Source organism: Epinephelus moara, chromosome 1 (assembly GCF_006386435.1).
Source record: "Epinephelus moara isolate mb chromosome 1, YSFRI_EMoa_1.0, whole genome shotgun sequence".
Taxonomy (NCBI): Eukaryota; Metazoa; Chordata; class Actinopteri; order Perciformes; family Serranidae; genus Epinephelus; species Epinephelus moara.
This window is the reverse complement of record NC_065506.1, coordinates 47,935,501-47,957,098: the sequence shown is the minus strand read 5'-3', so window position 1 is coordinate 47,957,098 and position 21,598 is coordinate 47,935,501. Positions and strand designations below refer to the sequence as shown.

Below are 21,598 nucleotides of genomic sequence, written 5' to 3'. Positions count from 1 at the left end.
AGGCGGTCTTTGTGGAAAAAAAGCTTGTTTAGTGGACTAACTTTGCACTTGAAGGTTGCCCGTTCACTTACGTTTTAACAGGTCTGACGCTACTATGCGCCCCGGCTGTATCTAGGCTAACGGCTAACATGCTAACTATTATTTTTATGTCACTAGTCACTTGAAACAAATTTAGGACGATAGGAGACAGGTTGAAATAAACAGAAATTTCCCTTTAAGCCAAAGTGAAAAACATAGGTCCCTCCCTAGTGTTTAAAAAACCAAAAACTGAAAATCTTTTAGCTGGGTAAATAATCACTAAGTTGTAGTCTCATAGCTGTGGAGAAAAAAAGTACCATATTTTCTTCCAAACTTAAGTCGAGAGTAGGAGTGTAAAGTAGCATAAAACAGAAATACCCAAGTAAATTACAAATACCCCTTACTGTTCCTAAAGTAGGATACTTGAGTAAAAGTACTTAGTTACAGTCAGCTTGTTGACAATCTGACATGGTTCACCACTGTGAACCAGGGCTGGGCGATATAACGATATATTTTAAAACAAGATACAAATGTAGACATAACCGTTTATATCAGTATAGGTCAAGCTGCGTTACATGACACATACCAGTGTGCATCTCTCCGCTGTCACATTCTCCACACAGCTCCGCCCCCTCACTCACTCACAACTTCTCCAGCAACACTTTTTAGAGCCGTAGCCTGACGTGCACCTCCCGAGAAGAGGAAGCCTCTCGCGAGATGCAGAGAGACAGAGTTCACTGAGGACGAGTTTACAGACTGTTGTTGATGTTATATTGTTGCTGATCAGTCGCCAGTCCGTCACCAGGCAAAGACAAGAATCACAAACAATTATTATATAAATTGAGGGATCCTAAGTCACATAACCTGCCTGTCTTCAGACTGTGAGGACAAACATGAGATAGTTTCCTGTAGGTTCCTGCACACATGTAGATAAACATGCACATTCCTTACAGAGGGGCTCGAGGGGGGCTGGCTGCTCACATGACCTTATTGTGAGGTGGCAGTGCTCCTGCAGTGAGAGTCTTTGCTCTGCAGAGCCCCTCCCCCCTCTCGTGAGGAAGCAGAGAGGTCAAACTGTGACCTTTCAATGACGAAATCTTTGTTAGTGTTGTGGTTGAGAACTTCAGCAGAGCAGGCTGGAGTTTAGTGACTGAGACGAAGCACTCACACGTCCCTTAAATCAGTGTGACCCTTCATCGGTCATTATCAGGCTCTAACAGGTTTGTTTAGTCGACAGACGTACCTGAACTTTTTCTCTTTTTGCTCACAGACACAACAAAGGGAACCTGACTAATGACATCATATTTGCTTTTCCTCCTTATTTTCTAAAGTTTGAATTAATTTGATTTGTTTTACATTTTTTGCTTTGTGACAACAGTGATATTTTCTGTCTCCAGGAGCTGATATCCTCACCACTGGGAAGCAGATACTCTCAGAGTGACAGCCAATCAGAGAGCTCCCAGAACAACAACCAAGCTGAACCCGGTCAGTGCTTTTTTAATGACATGGATCAACATGTACTCGTATATAACGTAAAGGTCTTTACACACCCGAGGCGTGATGAATAATCTACAAGAAAAGGCGAAATACTCACTTATGAATAGAGTAATAACGTTTTTCATCTTGCTTATGACTGCATATCCTCCACGTTGTTGTTGTTCTGCACGACGTGATCGGTTTATGTCTCGGCGTGTCACGATAACTTCTTTTGTTCGATGATATGTCAAGAAATAATTGCAAGAAATGATATTGTTGTTTTGAGACCATTTAATGCTGCTGATATAATGATAATTCAATAGCATAATAATGCAAGTACCCCCTTTTAAAGAGCAGTGTAGTTTAAATTCATAGGAATATTCAGACATTGGATTTAGAGTATGAAAAAAATTAACATACTCGAAGGCTGTCAAGCGAGTAAAAGAAATAAACTTATACATGCTCTGTGATTAATTCATCTTAATTAATCGCATACATTATTTTTTGCTGTGAAAGTATTTAAAATTTTCAGTTCCAATGAATGTTGTCAGAAGAGTCGTAGTAAAGCTGCTGGATGTTGGAAACAGTTGTCCCCCTGTCCTCGACCACCCAAACTGGTCTGCAAGAGAGTCAGTGAGTCAGTCACAGGTAGACTGACTCAGCTTGAACACCTGGTCCAGTGTGGCGTGACGAGGCTGGCTGCTAGCGTTAGCATCAGAGGCTGTGCTAGCTCTGACCTCCTGGTTCGCTGCTAAATGTTTTGTGTTGAGGTGATATTTCAGACTGAAGTTCTCCGATGGTACAAAAATTCCTTCCTGCAGAACCTGCAGAGAACAGTGCTCCTATCAACAGTTCATCTGGCTGTTGCTTAAATGTAAATGTTCCACACGGGGCCGAGCAGCGTCGTCTCGTCTGCCTCCATCATGTGACAAAGACACTGTCGCCTTCAATGACGCACCGGGTCAAAGGGCACCACAGAACGTGATTAATCAGTTTAATTTTTTTAACGCATTATTTTTTTCCTGTGGTTTATTAACGCATTATTTTGACAGCCCTAAAGTATACGTATATTTATTTTAATTATATTTAATATTTTATTTTATATTTAATTACCACCTGTTAATAAATACAATAAAGTATATATATATATAAGGTTATAGTATCTTTAAACGAGAAGCCCAAAATGACTCATTTGAGACTTAATACTCAATTTGGCCAATAAAAAACAAACAAGTGATGCCTCTTGCGACTACTAGACAAGCTTAGCTAAATTATAGGAATACTGAAGTTACTTTCGTAATCAGTGTGCTGCAGTCGGCTCCTGGGGATGGACGGCCCGTTAGCTATAATCAGTGTAATTACCGTGACAGGCCTGTCGATGCTTTTAGTCAGGGTGCAAAAGCTCAGAAAAATCAACCTTGTTCTGGAAAAAAAGTCACGTCCCTTTTTCAGAGTGGATGTTTCTAAAAAATATATTGGCATGTGATTTAATGGCCCCTGTGTGTGAGGGCCTTCATCCTGTGGTGAACAGAAACAGTAAATAATCCTGTTTTCTTTATTCAGGCGTTCTCATGGCGGCTGACCCCAGCTCAGCGTTCCAGGAGGAAAGTCAGGTCATAAACATCTGCTCTCCTCCCAACAAGAAAAAGTACGTGGTGACTGAACATTTTCACTGATGATGATGATGATGATGATGCTTCGCTGCAGATGGTGACACAATGTTTTCACTCTGTTCATGCAGATGTGCAGCAGAAGACACTGAGATGGACTCTGGAGCTGATTCCACCACACACTGCGTTCAGTCTGAGGGTGGGAGCAGAGTAACGTCCTGTATCATACCTGTATAGGATTATATATCACCGTGTGTGTGAGTGACGTCTGTGTGTGTGTGTGTGTGTGTGTTTCAGGGGGAACCTCTCAGTTCGGTTTTCTGGAGCTCTCTCAGAGTCAGGATCTACGTGGTGAAGCAGAGAACAGTCAGGAGGAAGAAGACATCAGACCTCAGCCAGACAGCGAGAGACGCACCAAATTAGGTATTAACACTTTTATTTATAGACACTGATTTTCTTTGTGCTCCTTTTGTATGTTGTGGTTATTAAGGCCTCTTCTCTCCTTTGAATTGATGCAGAGACCATGACCTGAACATCTCAAATGATACCACCTGTAAAAGACTGCAGTCAGGCCGGGCTCCGGGGTGATTTAAGAAACTCAGTTTGAATCTGCTGACGGGTGACAAATAAAAGGAAAATCCTCAATGAGAAACTCAACAAATGCAGATACTTACAGGTCACCTACAGGTCACTCAATCATCCAAGCTACTTTTTAAATCTCCCGTGGTGGGTCATATTTAAACATGTTGTCAAAACATCACACCTGTGTTGTCCATGACCGTGTCCTGCAGGCTGTCCCGTTTATACAGACATTGTGTCAGTGCTGTTACTACCTCTGTTGCTGTATTAAAGGCGAGATAACTCTCACCCCCCCATTCTGTGATCGTACCTTTTATACAGAATGACGAGGTGGCATAACTGTATGAAATTCCGGTTTGGGCTCCGTTGTTTGGAGCATTTCGTCCCCAAAGAGAAAGGTTGGGAAACCAAAAAGTTGGTTGTTAGCTGGAACTTTAATTATAAGCTTCAATGTTATCAGTTCACAGGCTTAATAACGTTAGCGTGGCGTATTTGTGGGTGAGTCTTGTGAGTTATAATGGAGCTCAATTTTGTACTACTGTTTTCACCATTAAGCTGTGTTTTAGGTGTTATTTAAATGAAACAGACTTTACTGTTTTTATAGAAACCCCACCATCAACTAGCGTTTTGGAGGTGAGATTGCTGAGCGACACAGACACACAACTGCACAAGTATAAACGCACACTTTAGCATAGCCTCTTGCGTAGGCTACAGCGTGGGCTCTGTGTAGAGCTTACGGCCAACTGGAAACCAGCTTTTAGAGGGATGGTGCTCAGAGTTCAAAGACTTGGAGAAACCTCAACAAGGAGCTCTGAAGTGGTATTTTCTTTTGTTTGTCACTCGTCTACAGGTTGGTGCATATTAGTTGCATTTGCACTTTGCTGTCTGGCTCTCTGCTCGCTGTTTAATCAGCTCGAGATGCATTAATTAATTATAAAGAGGGCTGCAATGACGATTGTCGAGGCAGCACATTTTTACCTGCTTCAGGGGTACTACTAATAGCATACCATGCACTGTGATGCTGCTGGTGAAATGTATACAGTGTGTGTGTGTGTGTGTGTGTGTGTGTGTGTGTGTGTCAGGAGTGAAATAAATTCCTAATCCTGCTGGACGCAGCATGACGGCTAGTTCATTATTTAGTACCTGATCAGAGGAGTATTCATACTGACATGGTTTAAAGAGTCAATGTGACGTCTTCTCAGCAGCAGCAGAGCAGAACATGAGCTCCAGGACTTCAGAGAGTCAGGACAACAAAGCAGTGAGGTACGACTCCACGTGGTGTTTAAATCCTACGTTCATCAGAGGTCACGTACCAATGTGGGATGAGCAGCGTTTTCTTCTTTCCTCCTCCAGATCTGAGGTGAGCTCCAGCAGCTCGTTGGAGTCTCCGGGTCAGTCAGGGAGGCAGCTGAGCGTCCAGGCTCTGCTGCACTCACAGAACCTCCAGGCCTCTGGAGAGAAGGACCAGCAGGACTGCCAGATCCTGTCCTCACAGGAGGACATGTTTGATGTTGACAAGACAGGTACATCCATGCACGTGCCGGCCTGTGTGATGTTTTAAAGGTTGCAGGTAACAGGAGAGAGATTCGTTCTGTTTTACAGCCACACAGGAAGTGATTTATACCAGCTGGACGTTGGACTGCTGTCTTTTCCTCCCTCATGTTATCTCTTTGTGCTGCTCGCAGGTGCTGCAGTGGACAGCACAGTGTCAGAGCCGGAACAGCAGGGTCACCCCACCCCGACGCCGGCTCACACCCTGCGACTGCTGCATCTGTCTGGACAGGGAACACTGGTGCAGGAAAGTCTGTCCCAGTAAGTCACAACAGTGCTGTCATATGAAGTTCACCTCTCCACACACGAGCAGAACAGAGACAATAACCTGAAACTCTCCTTTCTTCCAGGAGCTCTGTTGACTACGTCGCCCCGACCCAGGACAACTTTAGCCACACCCCTTTAATAGTCCCCAGCTCACCGACCGAGAACGAAGACGGTGACTGATTTAATCTCCTTTTATGAATCTGAACTGAGAGTCAGCCGGCGAACAGAACTAAAATGTGTTTGCTTTGTCAGGTGCTGATGAACCGATGGATACTTCGCTGCCCCCAGAGGACCGAGCAGGAGAGAAAGATGAGCCGATGGAAACAGAAGCTGCCTCTAAGCCACACCCATCTGCCTCTACACCTGTATCCCAGAATTCCCCTGGTTTTGTGTTAGAGCGAACTCTCTCTTTACCGTCCCAGCCAGAGTTCTCTCATGTATGTATTACTTTTCTTTTCTCATTTTTAATGACTCATCACTGAGTTTTAGATTAATCAGTTATTGTTGATTAAGGTGTCAGAAAACAGAGAATATTGACCCTCACAGTTTCCCAGAACCCAAAGATATTCAGTTAGATCTTCTGTATGTGACATTCAGAGCATTAATATATCAGCAAACCGCTGTTTGCTATGTTAAGATATGGTGGTGTCATGAAATCATGTTCTGTGTGTGTGTGTTGGAATCTGAGCAGCTTTAAATCATGTACGAAGGAAAACTGCTGCACTTAAAGATATTCCAAAATAAGAATTTTGGAATATCTTTAATTGACGACATCACTTTAGGCTCTGGGAAATTAAAGGAGTTATACGTTACTATTTTTGAAGATCTTTTAGGCAAGTTAAACAGTTAATTGTAAAAAATAATCCACAGGTTAATCGATGATAAACCTTTCATTTCATGATATTCTATGTGTGTGTTTTCTTCTGTTTCCTCAGGACGTGTTTGTCCCGACGCAGAGTCAGGACGCCCCACAGCAGTCAGATAAGAAGACAGTATTGTCGCCGCGTGAGACGCAGTCTCAGCAGCTGGAGTCAGCTGCTTTCACTTTGCCTTTGCAGCTCTCTGTGAATACGCAGAGCAGCAGCCAGGTTCAGAAGGCCTCAGCACAGATTGAGGAGGACAGTCAGGCCACACAGATCGAGGAACTGGAAGAGCCACCCGGCGTCGACACCAGCGACTCTGTGATTTCACATCAGAGGAGCGAGAGCAATGGCGTCCCTTCAGAATCACAAACTGCAACCAGCTCCAAAGCTTCCACCTCTGCTGAGTCACCAAAGCATCACAGCGAATGTGCCAGGAACGAGCCGTCCAGTCTGTCACAGAAGTCTGATGTGCACAAAAAGACTTCTCTGAATGTAGAAAATGTGAATGTAAAAGACAGTAAGAGTGAGAGCAAAGAGGCGAGCGCCGCTGACGTGGTGTCCTGCTCTCAAACAAAGCTCGATGCCTCTGATGTGACTGTGAACAGCTGCGTGCAGGAGACCCCACCGGACACCACACCCCACAGTCTGCCCTCACAGTCTATGATCTGTCAGACGTCTCCTGTGGACGTGACGAAGACTTCTGTAGACTCGAGGAAGGAGGGAGACACTGCGAAGAGTCCGTCCATAAAATCATCTTCACAGAAGAGTGGAGTCGTTGGTAACAGTCAAACAGATAAAGTGAAGCAGAGTGAAGTAGATGAGGAGGTGGTGGTGATGGAGGAGGATGAGGAGGAGGAGGGGGAGAGCACAATGGGAGGCGGGGCCTCAGCAATGGCCCTGGCCCTCTCTCAGAGCCAGGTGCAGTCTCCGGAGCCCATGGAGGAGGAGAGTGAAGACAGAGGGGAGGACAGCGTCATCGTCATCACAGACAGCGACAGAGACTCGCAGCTTCCTCAGAAAGATGTGACATCACAGTCAAAGACCAACAGCTCCCAGCCAATCAGGGACAAAGTGTCCGTCTCCACTAATGGCCATGAGTCCCAGACAAAGAAGTTACACACGGCTCCTGATAGGCTCTCCCAGACTGAGAAGGCGGGGCCTGAACCAGAGGGCCTCAAAGACAAGAGCCTGAGTGACAGCTCGGGAGGTAAGCTGATATACTGTACAGCCCTTTTTACACAGAGATGGTGCTACAACGCTGCTCCGAAGTCCCACCTTCATGTCACCTTTGAATTGATGCCTCTAGTGTGACATATAACATACACCTTTGTCTTTGAGTTAGCCGCTAACTGCTAGCAGCTCTTTTTAAAAATCTCCTGCGGTGGGTTGTACACACGTCATCAAAACGTTACATAGCAAATACCAAGGCTGAGGAGTGAGAGACACATCTCTGAACGATGCACTCGAGTAGATCTGATTCTAATTCTGCTTTTTTACGACAGAAATTTCGTTTCACTTCACACTTCCTAAAGAAGGGGAGCTGATTGGTCCTGCTGTCGGTGCCACGCCCCCTCTAATCAACCAGCTGAAGCAGACGCTGAGACACAGCACTCCCATCGGTGGGTCGGACAAACCGGAGCTGTAGAAATGTTAAGTATTGTGACGTGATCTGATGTCGAGTTTCTTCTTCTTCTGCAGAGATCACTTCCTTCTCTGAAAAGTCCGGTGTGGCGGGTGATGTCTCTGCAGACGGGGCGATGGCGGCCAGTGACATCGTATCGGGGGAGAGCGGGGACGACACGACGGAAAAGGGAGACGGGAAGCTGAGTTTGAGGATGAAGCTGGTGACCCCCGTGGAGGAGGGCAGCTCGGAACGCTTCAGCCTGCAGAGTAAGAGCTGCTCCTCCCTCGTTCTGTCACACTCGACCCTGGGCGTAGGCTTCTACTGCGGAGTGTCGCTGGGCGCACTCATTGACCTCTCAGTAATACATATGTAATTTCTATCCCTCAGAGCCAGCACTATCAGAGGAGGATGGATCTGTTGTCAAGGTTACCACCGTTGCCAAGGCTGTAACCAGGTAACCCGGCACTCTCACTTCATGCACAGTAGCTGAATTCTTTCAGAAGTGTGTCGCTGCCTTTCATTCAGCCTTTAGCGGATGAAACACAGTGAAGGACGTTGTTCAGCCTCGACACCTCTCACACAATGGCACCGACACAGTGAGACATTTGTAGATGTGTTTGAGTGTCCTGTCAGATGATCCACAGGCAGAATTATGGAGAATAATTTAAAGTCCAACTGAAAGTCATGTTTCGTGTCCCAGCAGCCCGTCGGTGTTCAGTCGAGTCAGGCAGGTGCACAGACAGCAGGAGGCCAGGGAGGACAGTCAGGCTGGAGGCAACACCACACCTGTCAGGTAAGCACGCTCACCGCTACAGTACAGGAGATCATCTACGAGTTTAATGTAGTGTTAGGCCTTCGATATTAAGCCAAACACTGGACCGGACCAGTATACCGAATTTTACCAGGTGTCCCATTTGACTCAGCAGCATGACACCGTGTCCCAACAGAGAACTAGCGTCTGACTAATGCGTCACATCAGGTAACACGGGAGCTCTCTCTCCACGCTGAAACCATTAAATATGCACCTCTGTTGCGCCACGTAAACAAACCGTGTGGCTATCAGCTTAAAAACCAGGGATGGAGGTGAACCAAATGTTGTCTCCAGATGTACAGAAAGTAAATATCCTCCTGGTCCTGTGAGACTGAATGTAATCTATAACAGGTACCAGGGGAGAAGTCTGCCTTATGCTGACAACAGCATTGTCCCACTTCTGTTAGCTTTGCAGTGTAGTGTGTTAAAGCTGCCATGTGTAGGATTTAAATAGACTTGCATCGATTAACCATTCGTGCTCGGAATCGGGCCGGTTTTCACGTGATTGGCCGTGACCTTCGACCGGCCGGTCAGTCTAAAATATGACGATTTAAAACACCGGTCAAATTTACGCTGCGCCGCATGATTGACATCGCGTAACATCAGCAGCGCACAAACGGCTTGGGCGATGTGAGAAAGTGAAACATGGGCAGCTTCTCACCTTAATCATTCACGCACACACATCAAAAGAGAGAAGGAGAAAGTTGTTAATTGTCCGTGTTAAACTGAACTGCGGCGCTCTCACTGCTGCACTGTGCCGCTTGAAACTGACGAGGCGCGTGTCCTGAAGACCTGTGTGAATTTTCCACAGGAGATCACGAATCACATACTTTTTACTTTTAGTAGGACCTGCAGCTGCTCTTAAAATGTTTGTACTGTTGCATGCAGTCTGCACACAATAGAGACAGACTGCTGTCTCATAACGTCACACCCTGTACTTTGACCTTGTTGCTTTTATATCTGTTACCTTGGAGATAAAACAAACGCCACTTAGTGAGTTCACCAGAGACGAAGATCAACCCAGAGAGCTTTTTGCAGTGTATGTAGTTTAAATTTAAAGTTATAACTGCACAGACTGTAGAGTCTGACATGTTATATTTGTGACGGTGAAATTACATCTGCAGATCTCTGTTATTGTTATTTTTATAGTTCTGTCCTTTTGTTGTTTGTAATATTTATGACTATTTTGTTCACTTAAACAATTAATATTCCTGTTATTACTATTCGACTGGTCATCAGTTACTTGAATGCCCTGTCATCTGTCATTGTGACTTCTGACAGCTGTCATTCAGCTGTTATCTGTTTGCAACAGAGGATTGTGGGTCAGAACACAGTAAAGCATGCTGGTTTGCAGACTGCAAAATCAGATCAGATGTAGCAGAACATCCTGGTATTTTTGGCACACTGCATTTGACATACTATGTGTTGGGACATGCTAAATCTCTTTCTGGCGTACTGTATAGTGTGGTAGTCTGGGTATTGAACACACAGGAAATTAATGTAGAGTGAACAGTTTTCTGTGGAGCGTCCACAGTCTGACCGTTTGACCAGGCGAAGTATGAATAGCTCTCCCCTGCTGTAATGTATTTTAGGAGACAGAAATAGGTCCACTTTGGCTGCGTGTGTGTGTGTGTGTGTGTGTGTGTGTGTGTGTGTGAGAGAGACAGAAAGAGAGAGACCTACTTTTGGAGTCTGGAGGTGGGATGGTTATTTTTTGCATATTCTCTGGGGACATGAGGAGCGTTAGATAGTTTTTGTCCTCCTGCTTTGACAAAGTGTGTCTGTTTCACAAAATGTCCTCTGCAGCAGTGTTAATTTGGGAAACTATTTCAGATTTAGTCTTTATATGAAAATGCTTATTAGCACTTATTTGTTGCAGTTCACAGTTCAGTTAACAGTTTAGAGAGCTGTGCTGTTTGCATGACAAGACAAAAGGTCTGCTGTTAGCCACAGTTTATTTAAATAGATTTGAATATTGGCACCTATTTATGTCGTCAGTCTGCCAGACGTCCCAGAGCGTCACATTTGTACCTGTTAATATGTTTACAGAGGGGAGCTGTTCGCCTCCCCACAGAGGAGCTCCCAGGCATCCTCGCTGGGATGCAACAGCCTCCCGAACAGCCAATCAGAGGCTTTACCACAGGAAGTGTCAGCAGCACCTCAGGAGACCACCAAGGATGCCCCCGGCCCTGCTGAGCAGACCGAGGAGAGACGAGGATCACCTCAGTCTCCAGAGACGCCCACCCTGAACAGGACGGATGGCCGACAGAGGATTCCTCAGCAGGCCGCCAACAACACCATCACCTCCAGTCCGTCCAACAAGGTCGGTCACTTCCTGTGAACATCTGATGCTCGCCACAAGAGTGCTAATGTAGATGGTGGATTTTCCAATTTGTCATGTTCATACTGACGAGTTACTGAAGATAGTTATTACGTTATGTTATGTGGCTCAGTGCCCTCTTCGTCTCCACAACATATGTAGTAGGGGGAGGAGTCAGACATCCTGAGGGAGCTCGGAGTAGAGCCGTTGCTCCTTCCTGTTGAAAGGGGTCAGTTGAGGTGGTTCAACATCTGATCAGGATCCTCCTGGGTGCCTCCTGTTAGAGGTGTTCCAGGCCCGTCCAGCTAGTAGGAGGCCCCGGGGCAGACCCAGAACACACTGGAGGGATTATATATCTCATCTGGCCTGGGAACACCTTGGGGTCCTCCAGGAGGAGCTGGAAAGTGTTACTGGGGAGAGGGACGTCTGGGGTGCTTTGCTTGGACTGCTGCCCCCGCGACCCGGCCCAGGAAAAGCGGATGAGATGGATGGAAGGATATTTCAATCTGCTCTGTCGCAGTCTCTCAGTCACTGCCACTAATATCATGTTTTAAACAAGCACAGAAGTTTTACAGCTAATAGCAAGTTGTTACGAACAAGCTGAAACAACAACACCTGTTTATGACTGACTGTTTAGCTCAGTTTGTCACGTATCTCAAAAAATAACCTGTGGTCATGTGACCTGCATGCAGTGATTCTCCTCAGCAGAGGGAGCAGCAGAGTGGACAGGAGGACTGATAGTGACTGATGTCTGTGTTCTTTATTCTTTCTAATATTCACTCAGTATTGTGATGTCAGGAATATGATTCATTTTATTGACATTTTAGATTTGTTTCTGGTGAGATACTGAGTTTATATTGTGATTTTAATGTTTTAATGTTACTGTTGCTGCTCTAGAAACAACATTTTGTTGTAACATATTCAGTATTATCCCTGTTCTGAGTTTATTCTTTTTCTTTTTTAAATAACTGCTTGTAAAATTTACAGCATAAGTTCTCTGAGAGTCTCTGCAGCAAAAATTTGTATTGTAACTGAAATATCCCCAATGAAATCGATATTGAATTAGGAAATCAGTGGTGATACTCAGCCCTGCAAACAACTGAGCTGATGTTCAGGGCTTAGGTTTTTTAGTTTTTGACAGATGAGACTAAAGTGTTAGCAGAGTGTTGATGTCTGTGTCCTGTGTGTCTCAGCTCCGTCAGCGGACAGTCTCTCAGCAAACCAGCTTTGATGCACCAGGGCTGCGCTCTCCAGCCGGCAGGGTAGGGACACTCATGTTAATGGAGCAGGACTCATTCTTCTTATATTGGTGCAAACTGTCCCGCTGACACTTGTGCATTTTTGTCTGTAAAGGGTGAACCAGAGTCTCAGCCCTTCAGAAGAACCACAGGCCCCTCCCACCGCAGACACGTGCGCACCATCCAGGAAGTGCGGACCACCGTCACGCGCATCATCACAGACGTGTATTATGAGGACGGCAAAGAGGTGGATCGCAAAGTCACGGAGGTAACTGACAGATTTCTCATTTCTCTGGAAGAGTTATTAAACTTAACTAGCAATTAGAAATCTTTGAGGGGTGGGTGTCGCCAGAGCAGTCTCCTGTCCTCTGTCAGATAATGTGCCATTATGGTCACACATGAATCCACTGACCTTAAAGTCCAGGGGCCGTATTCACAGACACTCAGAGAGCTCCTAACTCAGCCTAAAAGATTTTAGTAAGGAGTCCTAACTTAGGAGTGATTTAGGAAAGTTCTCAGAGCAACTCTGAGCAAGGACGAGACAGAAACTTTTACCTCAGTGAGGAGGTGTGGGCAACACTGTTGCTGGGTGTGATGCATTCTTTTACCACATGTGATTGGTTGTCACGAACTCGCCCCTTTGTGACCCTGTAAGGTGAGGACACCCAGTGGAGATGAAAAGAACTGCTGACTGTGAAAGTGTTGTCTTCGTTAGTGTGATCACTGCTGATGGAAGGTTGAGACAGACTCACCTCATCACTGCTGCACTGATGTGTTTTTACAGTTTTCCAAATAATGATCATTTCATTTCCTGGCGTTAGCTTTAGGTGGGAAATGTGTGCGTATCCCTAATTGTTTCCACCGTTTTCTCCTCTGATTCAGAACCCTCTTTAAAGTCCTCCTCCCTGCTCCTAACATTTTTTCACCTTAGTAGCTCTTTGAACGTCTGAGATGCTCTGTGAATAACTTTTATTTTCACAAGGACCTAGTCTTGATTTTAAGGGGACATTCTAAGAAGACGTCACAACTCTAAGAATTTTCTTAGAATTTCGTCACCAGGAGCGACTCTAGGAAGCTTTGTGCATCACAAGTTATCGCCACTCTTCCTGCTGTACCTCAGATTCCTCAGCTTTATGCTTCACTTCTCTGTAGAGCTTGGGTACGGCTGTGTCTGTGAAAAAACGTGGGGGCGGAGTCACATACCTGGGTTCACGTGTTTTTAGCATGTAACAAAAGCTGTGGTTTTCAACAGCGCTGCATGGACACAGATCTTTACACAGGAAGTAGGTGATGGACTGTGTCTCAGCTGTCTCACAGTTGGATGGTAGTTTTGTCGAGCTAAGTGTGTCCAGTGTTGGTTGATTTTTCTGTGGAGCAGGTTTAGCGTTAGCTTGGCTGTTAGCAGCTGAAGCTATCTCTGGATGGTGGAGTGTGAGGTGAGCCCTAATGTTCGAAGTATTCCCAGAGTGTTTTATTCTCAGATGACACTGCTGTAAATCACGTGTCACATCCAAGTCCTCCTCCTGTGTGAAAAAATCTAATATAGTTCCAGATGTCTGATTTATATGCAGATGTCACATTTCTGATTTCTGTCTCGGGTGCCTCCATCTTTGTTTTGATGAACTTCCTGCTGACCTCACCAGGAAACAACATCAGCACCATCTAGTGGACTGAAAAAGCAACTGATTTTATTATTGTAGTACCAAAAGTTGTATTAAAATGTGTATTTGCAAAAAATAAAAATGTATATCATAAAAGATTGATACTATCGATATAATATCGCCATGCAAAATATCGCGATACTATGCTGTATCAATTTTTTCCCCCACTCCTAAAATCTTCCTGACTTTAAAATGAATGTGATCACTTTTTTGATTGTTACCAGGAGAACGAGGAGCCAGTGGTGGACTGCCAGGTGTTGGACAGCGACATCTCCCCGTACCGCACAGGAAGCAGCTCTGTGACCTCCGGTGACCTCGCTGACATCAGTTCTTTGTCGTCCAAGGCGTCCAGCCTGCAGCACAGCTCCGGAGGAACCAGCAGCAGCGGCTTCACCAGGCCGGACTTCATCATGCCGCCCAGCCGAGGGGTCTTCAGGTACCGCCTCCACCTCACACCGCCGCTCAGCGCTCACTGTTTCTCCTCAGTGTTTCCTGTACAGTCTCTCTGCTGTGTCTGTCTGTGTCTGTCAGTACTAGCTGCATGCTGTGTCACTCCTTCTTCTTCTTCTTTGACTTTCTAACACCCTGATATTTCTCAGTGATTCACTGATCCCTGCCTGCTTCAGGTGCAGGTTGCTCACAGGCATCAATCTGGGGTCATCAGACGCCCTCGTTCAGCGGGGAGCTTTTGATTTTGAGAGTCTCCCCAGATCAGTGCCTGCTGCAACCTGACCGGCTCCGTTCGTCCCCTCTGTGTGTCTGCAGTCCCAGGAGGGGAGGCGGGCATCAACAGAGGGGTCACAGGGGTCAAAGGGCAGGGTCAGTGGTCACGGTGAAGTCCCGGGCCTTCGTCCCGCTGTCCCCAAGAGGAAGGGCTAGAAGGGGCCGACCCCCGTCCCGCTCCTCCCCATCCAGGTGAGTCCTCGCTGAGGCTCGCTTGCACTCAGAGAACCCACGGACGAGGCAGCAGAAACAGGCAAACTGCTTCAACCTGCACCACCCACACTGTCTCTAACAACACCTTCCTCCTTCCACTCATCTTCTCACTCACAGCTGCAACTAACCACTCACTCCAGTAGTCATTAATTTGTTGATTGATTTCTTAAGTGATCATGTTTTTTTTCTGTAAATATGAAAAATGTGAAAACATTCATCAGTCTCTCAGAGCTCAGCGTGACGACTTCACGTTGTTGTTTTTTTCTGACCAAAACATCATAAATGACATGTCAGAATCCTCACGCCTGAGAAACGAGAGAAAGTTTTTGTCAATAAATGAGCTGATCAAATCATCAGTTATCAAAATTGTTGATAGATTTTCCGTCAATCTAGCAGTTAAAACTTTTCCAAAATGTTATGTTAAATTAAAGATGGATAGACGTTGAGGAGAAAGTGAATGTTAAAATTCTCGCCAGACGCCACCTGTTGTCTGAACAGACTCTGTTTCTCTCTCGAAGGGGAGGTGGTGTCGGCTCGCTGCAGAGGCTCAGCGCTCACGGCCTGCCTCATTCGTCCTCAGAGGACGAGCCCTACACCCGCATGCTCCCCCCACGCCTCCCCGTCAGCCCCACAGACGGCGAGCTCCCCAGCCACTCTGACTCCCTCAGGTCTTCGCCGGAGGAGGCGAGCTCGGTCGGAAGCAGCTTCGTCGGGCTGCGGGTGGTGGCCAAGTGGTCGTCCAACGGCTACTTCTACTCAGGCCGCATCATCAAAGACGCCGGGGAGGGGAGGTTCCGCCTGCGGTTTGACGATGGCTACGAGTGTGAGGTGGCGGGGAAAGACATCCTGCTGTGTGATCCCATCCCTCTGGAGACGGAGGTCACCGCTCTGCTGGAGGACGAGTACTTCAGCATAGGTGAGGAAGAAGAGTGCGGGCATGAAGGGATTAAAACAACTCTGAGCCCAGATCAGACTGTTATATTGTGATGCTGCAACAACTGATGCCATCACACACGCCATCGGTTGCGTCAAGGCAAAATCCTGCGTCATATACCTATTAAATTTAACTTTAATAAAATGTATCATGTCAAGATGTGTGACCATCGACCGTATCTGTGTGTGATGCTGCAATAATGACATAAAGTTTTAGGGTTAGAAGGATGACTCCGCTGCCTAATTAATTGTTACGGAAACTGATCAGTGTATTTAAAAGATATTTTGGGTGCCTGCTGATTTTTTAACTGTTTTAAAGATGATTCTTCAAACAAATTCTAAATCTGTTTGCAGCAGCTGATCACAATATTGACAAGTTTTTTCTTTGCAAATAAGAAATATGTGTAGCTCCCCCTCAAACCACCCTGACATCAGTGTTCCTGCTGTACGTGTGTGTGCTCTGTTTGTTCCTGTATGTTGTTACAGTCATTTTTACAAAAGGCTGCTACTGATTGTCCCTGTGTGTGTGTGTGTGTGTGTGTGTGTGTGTGTGTGTGTGTGTGTGTGTGTGTGTGTGTGTGCGCGCAGGTGTGGTGAGGGGCCATAAAACGGAGGGGCAGGATCTTTTCTATTGTGTGGAGAGGGACGGTCAGAAGCAGTGGTACAACAGGACGGCGGTCATCCTGTCTCTGGAGCAGGGGAACAAGCTGAGGGAGCAGCACAGCCTCGGGCCCTACGAGCCCTCCACTCCGCTCGCCAAGGCCTCTGACATCAGCCTCGGTAAGACCCCCTCTCACCTCAAGGTATCTGAATGACCATGGGTCCTGTGGGTCCTCATGAGTCTCCCCTTTACAGACATGTACACTTTGTTAGTCCCACTCAGTTTGGGGCACAAACTATGCACTTTTTTGCGTGCAGTGTTTATTACAGATTTATGACTGGCATCTCAGATTGATCTTGAGGTTCCCAGCTGTCAGATGATGTACACCACTTCTATGTGACATACTGTTGACCTACTGTCTCCCCAAAAAAGACTAGAATGGGTCTACAGTCTGTGGGTCTGCTGCTGTTTTGTCTCTTCGACTACGCTGTTGCAGCTCTGATTTGAAATAAATAAATCTAAACGTCAGGATCACAGAGTGAATTTCTTTACATTCATTTGAGTCCCAATCAAAACAGTCGGGTAAGAATTGATTCACCTCGTTTATACAGACTTTAAAACTGTTGTGAAATGCAAAATGATGAAACTTTAAACCTGCGATTAACTACTGATTAATTGTGATTTAAAAAATTGTTTGACAGCTATTTTTATTAATCTCATGAACCTCTTGTTTCCCCGTGCTGTGGACTCATAATAGAAACTGCTGTTGACGTTCTCCTCAGATAACCTGGTGGAGGGGAAGAGGCGGCGCAGAGGAGCCCCCGGAGCTCAGAACACTCCCAACCGCAGCTCCTCCAGCAGCCCCCGGAGCCCTGGCCCCTCCGGCAAGAGGAAACTGATGACCTCAGAGGATGGCAGGGCGCCAGCCAAGAGGGGCCGCAGGGGCCTGGGCGCCAGAGCTGGTACGGAGCCCCAGTGACCAAAACTGTGATGGGTGGAAGTGGGGATGGGGGGAGAGATTTCAGGGTTTGCAGTGTTTGTTTGTTCCTTTTTTTAACATGAGGATTTCAGTGTTTTTCAGTTTTTATCTCAGACTGTTTTAACTACAAACTTCAAAATTAATCTTCTCTGTAATTTTATCAATCGACAAGTTGGTTTTAGATTTTAAACTTATTGTATTATTTTCTTGTTAAAGAACTTTGATATTAAATTTTTAAGGTTTTTATAAAGCAGTTTTTAAACAGCTTTTAGAAAAATGATTTGTTAACATTGTATTTAATGGTGCATTGAGCTTGTGAACATTTTAATTCTTGTTGAAGTGATGATTGTGGGATCTCAGATGTTCCTCTTGTTTGATACGGAGTCAGTAATGTCTGATTTTTGTTACTGAGCATGACTAAGACATTGAGGACAGTGCGTGTCCATCCTGCTGTCTGCCGGCTGCTGCTGAGGCTGACTTGGTAACTAATAACATCCCTGGTGTTGGTCCACAGGTGGAGGGAAGGTGTAGTGTGTGTTTCTCTAAAGTCACGGGGGGATTTACTTTGAGAATGATTTTAATACAGTTTATATATGTGTATAAACTGTATATTAGATGCTCACACGGTCGGTTCAGCCAAAGTACAGAACAATCTTCTCATTTATCTTTTCATTTCCGCTGTGAGGGTCATAAGGACAGAGGGATGTCGTATGCTGTAAAGCCCTGTGAGGCAAATTGAATTGTGATTTGTGATATTGGGCTTTATAAATAAAATTGAATTGAATTGAATTGAAATTGAATTTACGTCTGCTTTGATGCAGGTAGAGTTGATTATTTTTTGATTTCCAAGTAACAGAAACATTTTTGGATCCAAAGAACAAAGTCTTTAATAAGAATTATTACAGAAATCTCAGCAGATAAAACACAAACATTCTTCAGGACCAGATATAAGAGAGAAACTTTTTTTTGTAATTTGGATGAACTGATGTTTTAAAGTCTTTCATTTCATCTGACGTCTTCGCTCGCTGTCTTTGTGCTTTAACACCTGTGTGTGTGTGTTTGTGTCCACAGCTCAGCGGGTCGGTGTGTGTAACACCTCCGGCAGCGGCACAGATCTGCCCGGTCAGTCCTGTGACGTGATGGAGACTCACGGCCCGCTGCCTCAGAACACGACTCTCTTCATGGGCTTCGCCTTCATGCTGACCGCCTCATCTGAGGTCGACCGGCTGACCAACAAGCACACCAGCGACGATGAGGACGGTGAGGCAGAGAGTGACACACACTGAGGATTATTGTACACACTAGCTTCAGCATGTTGAACCAGCTGAAACTTCCTGTGATGATGGTAGATTATTTTTTTCGAACAGATTACGTGGAGACGGGTCCGTATAACAAAGCGTACACAGAGTCTCAGCTGCAGGCAGGTGGAGGCTTTGTCCTGCCAGACTTCAATGAAGAACAGGTCAGTGCTCCGAGAACACCGCAGCTACCAATCAATCTTTATTTATATAGCAGCTTTCACACAGGTCAGAGCGGTTCAGATGACTGACAAGCCGATTATAAGACAGAACACATGTGGGACAAATAAACAACATAAAAAAAGACCAAAAGAATTAAACTGTTTAAGACCAACACACACAAAACAAAAACAATACTGAAAATGTATTAAAATAGGTTTAAAAGCTGTGATAACAGCAACAGTAAAACAGAGTGGCATAAAAAATGGATTTAAGAACGAGATAACATAGATAAAAAATCAAAACAAGAATAAAATTTGACAATAAAAAAAATCTATAATGATAATAATAAAAACTAGAAACAATAGATTAAAAAACTAAGACAAATGAAATCGAGGGATTTAAAAAAATGTAATGATCATATAAAATATAAATGAAATAAAATAGATTTAAAATCTGTAATACTAATAAAATAGCTAAACAAAGATGCTAAAAATTAGATAAAAACAACACAAAATCAGGACAAAAATATATATAATATTTATACAAATAATTTAAATAAAATAAAACAATAAAAAAGATTTGAAATCTATAATAATAATAATAATAAAATAGCGAAATAAAAATTAACCTAAAAACTAGATAAATTAGATTAATAAACAAAAGCATATACAATCAATAAGAGGCATTAAAAATATAATCATAATATAAATATAATAAAAGAATAAACAGATTTAAAATGTATCATAATGATAAAACAGCTAAACAAAGACTAGACTAAAAATTTGATAAAATAGATCTAAAAAAAATCAATAAGATGGATAAAATAAATAATATCAATAGAATAAAATATAAGAACAGAAATACAATAAAAAGTGAATGAATGATATAAATAATGTTTTTGTTGTGGTGCTCTGCTCAGATCTGACACCGTCTGCCCTCAGCTTCACCTCTCTGAAGCTCCGTGCACTGAGGCAGCGCTGTAGGCAGCATGACGCTTTGGTTCCCAAGAACCACCCGGAGACAATAAAGTTATATTTGTAGGTTCAAAAAATGGAGCCAAATTCACAATATGTAGAATATTACTAGACATGTCTGTCTTGTAAAAATATGAAAAACATCTTTTTATAACAAGAAACTTTTAATGTCATCACCTGATACTGAGCAGGTTTTTTTTCTGGCATAGAAGCACTATGCTTCTGTAACAGTTTGACAAAAAACACAACTGACGAACTGTAGGTCCATTTAAAAGAAACGTATCAGACGTGTGTCTGTTCAAGACCTATAAATCCTCCAACTTCTTGTGAATAAAAAAAAATAGGATTAATGGCTAAAAAATGTGTCAGTATTGCCTTCAGTACTTCTACAACCCAAATAATAACAGGTCATTTCAACCCTCACTGCATTTATTGAAGAACCTGAAACTTTATTTTCTGTCAGTCTGCATCTTGCTTCAGTGTTTTCCAAAATTTTCTGAAAAGCTAAAATGTCTGTCACACAATATGATACAGCTTTGTCTTTTTTCGACTTAAACTTTTATTAAAACGTTGTAACGTTGTCATGTCAGTAACAACAGCATAGTAAAATAATACAAACATAGTAAGAGCCAACGACACAAAAACTGCTCAGATGAAAACACATTTTTACAGCCTTGAGGATTAGAGGATTTATTTATTATTATTCCAGTCCAGCCAATCAGATCCCTCCATGAGAACTCCCCCCAGGTTCATGAATTAGTGGTTAAACGGTGTATCTTCTACATACTGTGCCAATCTTTGTCGAACATTCCGACTTTGAGTTCTTTCCCCCATTTCATCTTGATATATTTGGCTGAGTGTTTGTCATTTGTGTTCAGTCCTCAATATAGTGCCGAAAATGAATACTGCTTAATAATAATACTGCAGTGCTATCATGTTTATTCTTACATTTTTTATTGTTTTCACATTCATACAGCTCTGATAGCGTGTAGTTTACGATGTGGTTTATGTGGTGGTATTTTAATGGTGATAGTATGATGAAGCCCAGCTGAGGGCGCAGTGTGTGACCCTCCTGTCTGTGTCTGGCTCCCTCTTCAGTGTAAGGCAGCGTATCAAAGCCTGCTCATCGCAGACCAGCACTGTCGCACCAGGAAGTACTTGCTGTGTTTGGCGAGTGGTGTGCCGTGTGTGTCACACATCTGGGTGAGGGACTGCTGCAAAGAGAACAAGCTGCTCAACTACAGGAACTACCTGCTGCCCGCCGGCGTCGGGCCGGATGAAGCCATCGTAGAATGGTAAGATACACCTCATTATTATCATCTCTGGTGTCTGTTCTTAAGGTTTCACTGGACGGATCTGGATCTGGGCCCTGATTCAGAGAGCAGCTTGAACAAACTCTGAGACCAACCCCGAACTCTGAGCTGATGAACACTGAGATGGAAAACTCAGAGTTTAATGAACAGGACAGAGTGAAATGAGGTGAGAGAGAGAGTGGGGGCTGACATGCAGCGGAGGGTTGCAAGCCGGAATCAAACCTGCAACCGCTGCAGCGAGGCATCACCTCTGTACATGGGGCGCCGGCACTATCCACTACGCTACCAACGCCTCTTCTATGACTTTTTTCATGATTTTGGACGACATGCTATACTATGACTTTTTTTCATGGTTTTGGACGACATGCTATACTATGACTTTTT

The 21,598-nt window shown here is 44.4% G+C and overlaps 2 protein-coding genes across 7 annotated transcripts in view; one reads left to right on the top strand and one right to left on the bottom strand.

Moving 5' to 3' along the window:
- LOC126393455 (CUGBP Elav-like family member 1) overlaps positions 1–21,598 on the bottom strand; it is a 377,556-nt gene that overhangs the window by 181,291 nt on the left and 174,667 nt on the right. The gene's annotated exons all lie outside the window — the stretch shown is intronic.
- The window catches only part of tp53bp1 (tumor protein p53 binding protein, 1), a 27,258-nt gene that overhangs the window by 2,183 nt on the left and 3,477 nt on the right, over positions 1–21,598 (top strand). The window contains exons 2-25 of one of the 6 annotated variants that reach the window (XM_050046873.1): positions 1,416–1,503; positions 3,058–3,142; positions 3,236–3,303; positions 3,402–3,527; positions 4,889–4,946; positions 5,037–5,206; positions 5,369–5,495; positions 5,585–5,673; positions 5,754–5,938; positions 6,437–7,571; positions 7,867–7,983; positions 8,063–8,254; positions 8,376–8,442; positions 8,689–8,781; positions 10,849–11,122; positions 12,313–12,381; positions 12,473–12,625; positions 14,243–14,454; positions 15,473–15,870; positions 16,476–16,667; positions 17,271–17,450; positions 18,539–18,727; positions 18,835–18,929; positions 21,000–21,196. In XM_050046873.1, coding sequence (XP_049902830.1) covers positions 1,416–1,503; positions 3,058–3,142; positions 3,236–3,303; positions 3,402–3,527; positions 4,889–4,946; positions 5,037–5,206; positions 5,369–5,495; positions 5,585–5,673; positions 5,754–5,938; positions 6,437–7,571; positions 7,867–7,983; positions 8,063–8,254; positions 8,376–8,442; positions 8,689–8,781; positions 10,849–11,122; positions 12,313–12,381; positions 12,473–12,625; positions 14,243–14,454; positions 15,473–15,870; positions 16,476–16,667; positions 17,271–17,450; positions 18,539–18,727; positions 18,835–18,929; positions 21,000–21,196 — 4,559 coding nt within the window. Of the gene's footprint in view, positions 1–1,415; positions 1,504–3,057; positions 3,143–3,235; positions 3,304–3,401; positions 3,528–3,630; positions 3,689–4,885; positions 4,947–5,036; positions 5,207–5,368; positions 5,496–5,584; positions 5,674–5,753; positions 5,939–6,436; positions 7,572–7,866; positions 7,984–8,062; positions 8,255–8,375; positions 8,443–8,688; positions 8,782–10,848; positions 11,123–12,312; positions 12,382–12,472; positions 12,626–14,242; positions 14,455–15,472; positions 15,871–16,475; positions 16,668–17,270; positions 17,451–18,538; positions 18,728–18,834; positions 18,930–20,999; positions 21,197–21,598 lie in introns of those variants that run through there. The other 5 variants (XM_050046796.1, XM_050046719.1, XM_050047041.1 and 2 more) reach the window with 5 other exon arrangements.